The sequence below is a fragment of the Stegodyphus dumicola genome, chromosome 4 (genome assembly GCF_044657685.1).
Source record: "Stegodyphus dumicola isolate Sdum_Otavi_A_Nest chromosome 4, ASM4465768v1".
NCBI classification, from domain to species: domain Eukaryota; kingdom Metazoa; phylum Arthropoda; class Arachnida; order Araneae; family Eresidae; genus Stegodyphus; species Stegodyphus dumicola.
Window position 1 is genome coordinate 33,187,535 of NC_140771.1, and position 11,749 is coordinate 33,199,283.

At 33.6% G+C, this 11,749-nt stretch overlaps 1 protein-coding gene across 1 annotated transcript in view; it reads left to right on the forward strand.

The window, feature by feature from the left end:
* Positions 1-11,377, forward strand: part of Fer2 (basic helix-loop-helix domain-containing Fer2) — a 31,965-nt gene extending 20,588 nt beyond the window's left edge. Inside the window, exon 3 of the mRNA XM_035358821.2 lies at positions 5,277-11,377. Within this exon, the coding sequence (XP_035214712.1) occupies positions 5,277-5,401 (125 nt within the window). The 3' untranslated portion in view covers positions 5,402-11,377. The remainder of the gene's footprint in view (positions 1-5,276) is intronic.
* Positions 11,378-11,749: the final 372 nt, after the last annotated feature.

An 11,749-nucleotide genomic window follows, 5' to 3' on the forward strand; every position in this document is an offset into this window, starting at 1 on the left:
TTACAAAAAAGATAGAGCTTATTTTTAAAACATAAAACTAAAACAGAGTTGAGTTGTAGCTGGTATTATTCAAACAACCTCCCACCTTGCAATTTGTAGGATGCCTATAAATTGCAACAAAAGTTAGAAATCAACAGTTCGGAAAAGTTCCCATTCATTGCCCAAGATGCTCGAAGGGATGAAAGTGCCTCTACGCCCTGCAGCTAATGATTTAGACTCCAGTGAAGATGATTATTCATCACCCTATAAGATATTTCTCCCACTTTCCTAGCGTGCCTTTGTGGTGTAGTGGTTCTACACGCTGGGCTGGTTTTCCAGAGGTCCGTGGTTCGATTCTCGGCGAAGGCGGTTGCTATTTTTCATCTTGCCTGCTTTAAAAAAAAAAATTCTAATGTCTCTACAACCCAAAGTCCCAAATTTTGTTACTAGAGCTGGTCGACGTGTTAAAATTCCCAATAGACTTGATTTATAACTTTTGTTACAATTTATAGGTATCCTACAAGGTGGGAGGTTGTTTGTGTAATACCAGCTACAACTCAACTCTGTTTTAATTTTATGTTTTAAAAATAAGCTCTATCGTTTTTATAAGAATAACTGCTTCTAAATTTTGTAAGTATCTGCAATTAAAGTGTTTTTCATATTAAATCTATAGTTATTTTCGAATCCTTTAAAAACATGCTATACACTTATTTACAACATTTGCAATCTTTCTGCTATTCAATGGCTAGAATCTATTACTAATATGATAGCTTAGTGATTGAGGACCATAATGCGAATTAATTTGATGATAACGGCTTACAACCACAAACGTTATTTTATAACTTTTACTGGAAGGTAATAACAGAGGATATTTCTCATTGTAGTTTTACACCTGAGTGTCTAAAACTGCCTCCCACAAGACTTTTCCGTTGACAAGAAAGGGTTTTCATTGCTTTATTTTTGCTATTAGCAGACTAACAATCCGTTTTCAACACTATAATTTCTGTTTTGAAAGGTTTATAAATTTTTAGTTAATTTCTATTTTACTGTTTTTACTTAGTATTCAGTGTTCGCTTTGTGTGACTGCAAAGTTGCTGATCTGCAAGGTAAATGAACCCTTACAGATTCAATATCATTTAATCTCTTTATAAACTTTTCCGAGTGGTTTTACTTCTATTTGTTTAAATTTACTTAAAATATGTTTCTCCACACGAAAACTTAAGCCGCGACATTTGAGTATGATACCTAGAAGTTAGAAATTAGTGAATTAAGTGGTTACTATATACAGAAAAGTGTTATAAAAATTGAAGATTTCGCTAAAGTACATGTAAAGTTACTAGGCTTTCACTGTATTAGTAAGGATTCAAAGCCTAATATACAGGTTTAAACAGTTTCTGTTTCATAACATTTGAAAACTAGTGAGTATTTTGTGTCGTTGTGGGAGGCTGCTTCACCATTCAAGGGCATTTCAGGAACATTTCTTAATCATTAAAAATATATGGGTGCTCTCCAGAAAGTATTGTTCATGGAAATGTATAGTCACTGGTAAAGGAAAGAACTCGGGGGGGGGGGGGAATGTGAACTCGCACGTATAGCAATATCTGAGTTTTAAGAGCTAGAAAACAAGAGCTATTGTTTTTAGTTCGCCAAGAAAATCGCGTGCTGTTAAAGTAGGAAATGTTGTCAATCTGCAAGATATAATTTGTATTTGTGTAATTAACTGTTTGAATAGTAGAGTCCATTTACCAAGAAGATTTATGTTGCAACTCCAAAATTAAAAAGAATGAATTCTTCAAAGAAGATTTTATCTAATACTAATAAATATTTATATCAGATGGGAATAGTGGATGATACTTTTGTTTAAAAAGAGAAACAAAATGCATTTGTAAGGTCTTGCTGGTTTGTATTTCAGCAAATTTCGGTTCATACTCGTACAACACACGCACACATACGCACATATATATAAACCAAAATTCTAAATTTAATTTGCAACAGTCCTTTGACGCTTCATTTTAATTTGGCTATTTCTCCTTTCAGCCCTAAATTATTTATTAAATTAAATTAATTTTCAGTAATTACTTATAATAAAGCTCTCTAAACCTCATCACTTTCAAATTAATCCCTGAAATATGATTTCATATAACTCTGCTGCTGCAGGAACTTATGTAAATGCTTCAGAGAACAGAATTTCAGTCGGAACCGTAATCATTATTTAGTATCCAATCCAGGTAAAGCAAACCAAAACCGTTTGGGAAAACTATAACTTTTTTCTTCTTTCTCAGGCGTATTTCTTGAATGCGATGCATTCCTGCTTTAGCTAATATGTCGCCTATTTAGCTAATCTGTCGTTTAGCTAATGTGTTTAGTTAAACTGTCGCCACTCACTTCTGTATTTCACAATCGTAATGTAAAAAAAAAAGCACAAATATGATATGAAGAATGGATGCAGATTGTGCCCACTATGATGTCTAATCCACTGTAAAATGTACTTCTCAGTAATGCTTTTGTTCAGGGATAAAATTTGCTAAATCCACACACTAAATTTTGACTGCAATACACACGCACCTTATCATCTGTATCTCCGGCCATGAATGAAAGTATCCGTGTCTTCTCATCCAAATCATCACACAAACAGCCACATAATATATGTAGTGTCTTCTTCACTTTGAAATGATAATTCTGTTTAAACTCATTTACTGACGATATTATAATGACAGTTAGGGCTAACACACATGAAGATTTACAAATGCATTTAGTTGAAATGGATATGCTGCAAGAAGATAAGCACCTGCTTACACTATCAAATTAGAGTTCAAATAGAAGCAAACTACCTGCTTACTGTTCTCTGAAGCACAACCGTCTATTTTTGCGTCAGCGATTGACTGTGTTTTAGAAGTACGCGGTCTCTGCATTCGAAGGAGGAGACGACTGAGTTATCTATTGGCAGAGGAAAGAACACGCTTCCACAGCTTGATCGTCCTGACACTTGTTTCGGAAGCTAAATATGGAAACGACATCAGTATCTATAAAACACTGAAAGGGGAAAAAATGTAAGTGAAATGCATCAAGTCCAAGCAGAGCTACATTGTAGGAGACCAGAGCTTCATACAATTAGCTGCAGTGGATGTCTTACTTATTATTCCGTAATGTAAAGCCATACGTTTTGAACAGAAAGCTTCTTTTCTAAATGTTTCGGACAGTCGCGAGCGAAAGGAAATGAATCGCTTCTGCCACCACAAGCGTTTCAAATAATTTTTGTTTTGTTGTTTTTACAATGATTCTTTAGGCTTAGCTTATTCCTTTTTAGCAGTGTACTTATAAAAGTTGAACTTTTTCTTTTGCAGGTTTTCTATTTATTACATTCTATTTTTTTGTTTTGTATATTTTTTTTCGGGGGGGTGGGAATATAGATCACATTCTTTTCTTAAGTTATATAGTTTAAGCCAACTTTTACCCTGCTTAACTGCAAACTGACACTTAGTTTCGGAAACTAGTATTTCGCACATCTTATCGGAAACAATTAGCTCTTTCAATGAGTTGATATCGTTAACGCTTATAAAATTATAATAGCAGTCAAACACTGCAGTTAAATGCGATACAAATTGAACGAAAGCCTCATATTGTGATCTCTGAGCTTTCTCAAAACTCTTTAAGCAATCTATGGGAGTTGGTTGAAACTCTTTTAACATTGGAGCCTTTTACTTTATCATAATCATTTAACTCTTCCTCACTAACGAAAGGCAGAATTTTACCAGCACTTCGCCTTTCAAACTCGTCTGGAACATTCCTATTTCGAAATGTCTTCTCAATTGATGCAAGAACAAATGCAATACTTCCGGTTTCGCCAAAACGAGATGGTTAGTTTTTAAGGCTTGTAGAGACATTAGGTATTTTGGAAGTAGGAAAGAGGAAAAATTAACAACGCCTTCGCCGGGAATCGAACAGCGGACCTCTGGAATACCGGCCCAGCGTGCAGAACCACTACACCAAGAAGGCACTCTAGGAAAGTGGGAGAAATACCTTATATGCTTTTGATTAATTGTTCTAAAATAATCCTCGAGTCATCATTTTCTGATATTCTTGAAGTTGATTCAGCCCGTTGATTCTTAGCATTTTATATTTCAAGTTCTTTTTGTAGTTTTTATAATGTATCTTCTGCCATTATGTTAGTTATATTAACAACAAATTCACAGTCCTTTCTAAAGGCATTTGAGTTTTCTATTAGGTTTCGCAGTTCTATTACTCTCAGACTAGTAGGCACATGTAAGCTTATTCCATATCATATACTTTTAAGAAACTATCCTTTCTTGTTTTCACGAACATTTTCAATAAAATATTTAGCACACACTAATCATAAAAAAAGACAAAAAAAAAAAAAAAAAACTTGTACCTCTAATACCTCAGAGCACTCTAATGCAGGATAAACCCCCATATTTTCTATGGTGACTTTGGAATGACAACTCCATTATTCAGACACACACATTTATTGCGATATAATAATCACAATTAGGTCCAGCTCAAATGATGATGCACATAACGATTTACAGATGCACTTAATTAAAGTGGATGTGTTGTAGAAAGATAAGCGCCTGCTCACGCTATTAAATTACAATTCAGATAGAAGCAAACCACCTGCTCATGGCTCAATCCATGCTCCCTGAAGCATTAATGTCTATCTCTCTATGTTTTGCAGATTAACTACTGGTATTTTTATAATAGTCTGTTAATAATAGTCTGGTAATAATAATATCTTTTATAATAGTCTTTATGAATAGAAATAGAGAACATTGGCCTTTTCTGCGGATATTTTCATAACAGTGTCACGACATAAAACTGACACCTTTATTAAAATCAGCGGCAATTCAAAAATGTCAAAAACTTCTAGTAATGTACCCCAGCTTAAAGTTGCCTGCACCCTTATTAAGATCAGTTTCTAACTTGAAAAATGCGACCAGCACTTTTAAATTTGAGTTGTGCATGCAAAACGAACGTTCATATACCTTGCTAATAGGAGTAGCAAACTAAAACTATTTGCATCATGCTGCTCCAGCATAAACGTCTTTACGTTGGAAATTTCCAACGTCTTTTACGTTGGAACTTTTATGAATGTTCTGTCACATTTATTGCCGAGACACCATTATGAAGATTTCTGCCCCTGATCTAAAGCTTTCCCTCTTTCTGCTTATACATGATATTTAGGAAATGCTATAGAAATCATTCAGAAATAGTTTTTTGATTTTTCTGATATTTGTTTTGTAGTTTGCTATATGAAACTTATTTTTCTTCTTTCCTCTCAGATTTGACTGCTCGATTATCCTGGATCAACTGGGAAAATTTAGGAGTCAATCCCAATCGCAGGAGTGTTCTAACCACCCTCTCCCTGACGACGGATACTCTGGCTGCTTGTCACAATGGCAGTTAAGCCACTCCCGGACAGCAAGGTTTCAGCAGCGCTGTAGTTTAGCCGGATAATTGGACGGAGTGAGTTCTGGCTTACAGAAATCTACGACGGAGGTCACGTCAACTTCATCTGTGATGCAAAAACTTAAATCGTATGGAATAGTGTGAATACGAAGGAACAAGCACTTGAAAACTAAAGGTATAAGCCAAATTCACGTTAACTTAAAGCTGAAATTGAATGAGACATAAAAACTTTCCACACAAAAGTGTACATAGAAACAATTTCTGAAAAGTAGCAGTGCATGGCAAAAACATTGTAGGAGATAAGGAGTTGAAAATTCTTTTCTGTGTGTGTTGTAAAGCGGTTCAGGAAGGAAAAAGTCACGGTGACGTCATTAAAAGGAGGCAGGACCTCTTACGTCAGTTCCATCTTCCTGGTAATAGAACTACTGAACTACTGGGAAATAAAAAACTTAATTCTTTGTTATGCTATCACAACATTTTAATGTCTAGTTAGGTTGTTAAAAACATCCACCGTACTTCTAGTACGAAATGCAAACTCCATTTTCAAACAACCAAATCCTGTTTGCATGCGAATGAAAGTTCAGATTTCTCTCAAATATTAGTTTATACGGTGCCTCTAATTTTTAATCTGTTGTATCTTGACAAGATACATGTGATTAAAATCTTTTCATGCAAATATAACCTTAGATTATCTCCTCCAGTGCACTTCTATATCGAAATTAATCTTAGTACTTCAACGTGTTCTCATTTTTAAATGTCATATCTTGTTTACGTTTTCTAGTTTTGTAAGTCCCCGCAGAGTAGAAACAATTTTTTGTGCTTATATCGCTAAAAATAGATTACTCGCTTTTAATACACCGTATTTCTTTGATTCTAGAACACACTTCTTTTCCAATACAAATATCGCTAAAATGGTATGTGTCTTAGAATATCAGATTTTTTTGGATTATTATTTATTCCGAAGTAATTAATTTTTCCAAATGATTAATTTAAACAGATACATTATTGTTGTTAATAACCAATCAAAGTTGGTTATTAAAAAGCATTTACTAAATATATGTTAGGCGTTTTATTTAACGCATTATGCTTTCTTCGAGTGAAAATCTTTTTTATTTATTAATGGTTCTGAAACGAATGGGTGCATCTTCCAATAAATGAGGTTTTAGAATCTGAGAAATAAGGTAATTTTAAAATATAAGCACCATGTTAATAATTATATTATTAACTTTATCATAGTTATTAACATTTTTATAAATCGATTAATAAATATTTCTGTTTTTTTGCGGAGAAGGAGGAATGCTGAATGAAAGTATTGTGCGGCCTACAAGAGTTTCATAATGTTAAAATTCCTATTTTAAATTTACACTGCTTTTATATATATATATATATAAAGCTCTCTGCATTCCGAGGAAGATTAGTGCTAGCCTAGACAGTTTTTCATAAAGAGTAAAAAAGCACATAGTTTTGCTGTAGTTTTGCAAAATCAGTATGTGTCTAAGCTTGAATTTTGCCTAATTTGGAATTTGAAATTACCATATTTCTGCACCATAGATTCATATATATACTGAATTCATAAAAATGTAATAACTGTAAAATATATGCAACTGTACTATTGTAACGGCATACCTTTTGGCCTTTTCTTCTGAATAAGTAAAAGCAATCGCTTGATATAAAATCTTAACTGCTTTCTAAAGATACTTCAGAAGTTTATAAAAGAAAAGATAAGGATTATGTAAAAGTATTCCCCAACGAAAAAAAATGAAATATTTTAACTTTTTTATGGGGGGGGGGGTCTTACTTGATCTGAAATTCATAATTTGACCAATAACTCCAAAATACGTAAAGCGAATTTCCGCTATGTCTGGAATAACTACAAGTCGTGGAAAGGCTTATACAACCTTTTTTATTTAACTTTATATTATTATATTATTATACCTTGCAATGTCACCCAGAGGGTACAGTGGTTAGGGGAGCCTGGGGTACCGAAGAGCCCGGGTTCGAATCCCGGAGAAGACATAGATGTTTGTAAATATATAGTGTCGGTGAGGCTTGGCGGCACTCTAAATATGTGGCGATCGGAAAGTTCTCTTGTGTGTATTGGTGGAATGGGAGACCCCCGGATCCCCCCGGGTGCTCTCCCTCAAAATTGGGTATGGAAAATAAAAGTCCAGGCTCTATTTGGAGTATTCTTTGGCAAACATTGTTCCATGTAATATGGACAACAACACTTTGCACTTTCTTTACAATCAGTTTCTCACCCCTGCTCTCCAACACTGAAATGTATGCAAGTGCGTGGCAGAATGTTCAAAGTTTTCCACAAATTACCTCCTCACAGAAATCCTACCCGGTAATAACTTAAACACACTGGCCCTCAACGAACGCCTTTGTACCTAATGTGCTGAGCTTAAATTTCATTAAAACGTTCGCGTTGATTGGAGAGCCTAAATTTTAACTAATTAAATTCACTACGCTAATTTTTGCTCTAATTCAATTATCACTTTCTGGGATTATCATTCCCACATCAGAATAGTTTACGTTACTCTTACAAAGCAGCTAATACAAGATCAAGATTTCACTTTTACAAAATAGTTAAGAATATACTTCATGAGAAAACATTTAATCTTCATTTATATTAAAAAAATTACTCAGTTTACACTTTACATCACAAGGTACAGAGATGCTAATATCTATTCCGCAAATGTGCCAGACAGTCTTTTGATAAAAAATCTGCGTATCATGTTCATATTAAAAACTAAAAATCCTGCAGACAAATGCATAACTAAATTTAAAAAGATACTTCCTGCATTAAATCTATGAGGTCCTCGCTTGAGGCAAAAGTCAACATAAAAAGTAACTTTGTACTTATGATATAAATTAAAATTGAATATTTAAAGAAAATAAATTTCATTTACTTTTTTTCCGGTGATATTCGTCCATTCTCTTCTGGAGAAATTCCTGCCAGGAGGGTGGAAAGGGAGATACATTGTGTAAAGGGATGTGTGAAGAACTCGTCTTTTCTGTGTGACCGTTGATTACTTGATTGGTCTGATATTTTGCGCTTCTAAGCTCTATCTTTATTTCGTCTAGTTTTTCTCTGTGGCTGCGGGAATTCTTTTGTCGGCCACGGCTTGCTTGCTACTAGATTCGCAATTGCAAACCTCCGCTTGTTCACCTGGAAATTGAACGGCTGTGTTGACTCTTGATGTACTAAAGGAAACTTTATTTGGTTCTTTTGGGATTTAACAGGATATGCTGGCCCGTCATCTGTCGATCGTTTGCTGCGTAAATTCTTTCTTGTCTGTACCGAATTCTTCCCTCCGTTGAAAGGCTCTCTCGTAACTGGGTTTCTTGTACGTTGACTTCCAAACAGGTGTTGCTACTCACTTGGATGGTGGCCGCTGCTTATTTGATTATTTTTTTCTGTCTTTTTAGGCCCTCCGTTATCTGCAACTTTTCTGTTTTGAGATTGGTCGAACTTCGATCTCTTCTTGTCTTCTTCACCAATTCTAGTTTCCTTTCTTTTTCTTTGTGGACCTTGTATTCTGCAGTATTTCTTGTTGACCTTTAGTTGCTCACAGCAGAGGATTCCTGTAAAACATCTGATAGCAGTCACATAGCGCGCTCATAATATCGCTTGATCTGGCCTGCATTTACTTTTGTACTTTAACCATTTCAGATATACTATTATTTCCTTTATTTACTCAGTCAAAAGTGGGTCTTCAAACTTATTACAAAACTTTCTCACATTCCTTCTGGTGCATACGAAAGAGAATGTTTAATTTTCAAGAATTTATTTCTCACTTTAAAATCAACTTCTTGACTTTTCTTAATAAAACTTTTGTTGCTCTCTGACCATATCCGAAATCTGACATTTTTAATTCTGCAGACCTCTTTTGAACAACAACAACAAAAAAGAGCTTATCTAAAAGCATAATTAACTTTCTGTCAAGAAATGATTCAGGCCGAGTTCTTCCCAGTAATATCATGTCTATCCATCCCCAAGGCATTTCAAGTTCATTGACTCAGTCATCCCAAAGTTGGTGATATTGTTTTACATTGCTTCGGATAATTTTAACTATGTTTCTATTGACCCGTTCTGCAATATTTGACTGTGGTCGATAAGGAATCATCGTAAAATGTTGTATGCCAAGCCCTGAACATATATTCTCGAAAGTTTGACTAACGAACTACTTTTCGTGGTAGCTCCATATTTTAATATAAATATACTTAAAACAGAATCTGAAACCATTTTAGCAGAGGCTCTTTTGGAGGATATTATTTCTACTCACTTAGAAAAATGATCAACCATAATGAACTAATACCTATTTTTATTTTTCTCGCTACTTGGGTAGGGATCTAGTAAGTGAATTCCTGTTAATTCATTAGAGAAAGTAGCTTTTATGCTATTTAGGTACCCGATCGGGCTATAATTAATATAGTTAACCAACTAGCAAATGTTGCAGGACTTGCCATTTTTTCGTAATTGTAGAAAATAAACAGCTGAACTGTTTTTCTTACCCGGAGATGGCCTGAAATCGGTTCATCGTGCAATTCCTGAAAAATGCTTAATTTTAAACTCACTACTATAACTGGTCTTAATGCATTGTTACGATTTGTAATTTAGGAGTAAAGCAGTATTAACAGTAATAGTAATATTATTAATAGTTAATAGTTTAGGAGTAAAGCAGTTTTAATAATTTCATAATTACAGCTCTGTTTCTAATACCCGTCACAACATGGTGCTCAAAGTGGTCGGGATCTTTCAAATAGCTTAAATATTTATAATTTATGGGTCTGTTTGTAATTCAGCAATAATTGTTTCTGGAGAATCTGAAATTTTGAAGTTAACACTGTATTTTCCACCTCATTTGCCTCGTTATCTAATTTAATTGTTGGCAGAGCACCCGCTACAAACTTTCCTTCCCGAGTGTATGTTTAAATATTAAATGGCATTCTTGAAATTTAAAGGTCCATCGTATGAGTCTCGGTGATAAATTTTTCCTGGAACACAAACGAATATTCAATATTTTTTTATGAAATGACATTAGCTGGATTTATTGAAATCATTACATACTTTTTCTTTATATATATAATTAGAGACTGGCTGTGCAAGCGGCTGGTTTTTTAAAAAGTAATATACAGAATATGAAAATTTGTATGGCATCCCCAATACACTGTTGGAATTTCTAAACAATGTTTTTAAATATTTTGTGATTTTGCCTTTGAAATATATGTGTCGTAAGCACAAAGAAAACGTTTCTTAGGGAAGGAAGACCAAAGAAAAAAGAATGGGTTAGCAGGAGTGAGTGCAAGAGCAGACTGGTAGACTGGAGCTCAATAAGAGCGTAAAAAACCTTAACAAACCCTTTTGGGCGATTGTTAAAATCCAAAAACCTTTCACACTCTTTTTTGTTAGATTTTGATAGATATAGTGAAAATGTGTTTTTACTCTTTAGAATTAAGTAATTAACTCATTGAAGCAACAACAATACTGCCTTTCTACATGAAATCAAATGCAGAAGTGCATAATTATTTGTGATTGTAATGGCAACGTTGTAAAGCGTTAACTACATAAACAGTTCATTAGTTTTATTTCGTAGTTAAGTTTTTTTTTTTTTTTTTTTTTTTTTTTTTTTTTTGAAACTGCAATGAATTCCCAAGATTCTGAATATTCAAAAAGTGTATTTTCGTAGCTTTTGTCCTCGGGATAATTTACATCTGTCAAAAGAAAGAAATAGTTTAGAACTCAGTAATGTGTGATAAAAAAAAAAGATTCTCTATAGGTTAACATTATTAGAAAAATGTGCAGTATTAACAGCATGCAGTGTTCTTTTATTTACTTATTTATACTTATTTATTTATCTGTTGATATTGTGATAATTATTTCTAAATCTTGCTGTGATAGAAATATTCCTGGTATTTATAGAATATGTACATAGCTAAATATACAAAAATAAAATAAATATTCATAAAACCTTGTTTTTACTTGAATCTTTGTTGTGATCTCTACTTATTTTATAAAAAGCAATAAGTAGGTATGGATAAAAATACACATTCATCTCCTTTAATTAAATTATTTTTCAAATTCTCTTTCATATAAATGCATATAAATAGAGAGATACTATAAAACCACATCGGATGAGCGAAATATAAAATATACAATTAAAAATATCGTATTCTGGCGTATAACGCAAGCTTTTAATACAGAAAAATAAGATCGAAATTTATGTGCGTTATACGCCGGATATAAAAATGATACGTTTCAAAATAAGGAGACGATTAGCATAAAAAGATTAGAATTCTTCATGTCACTAAATGATGTTTATTTAATGGCAGGTCTTTTAAA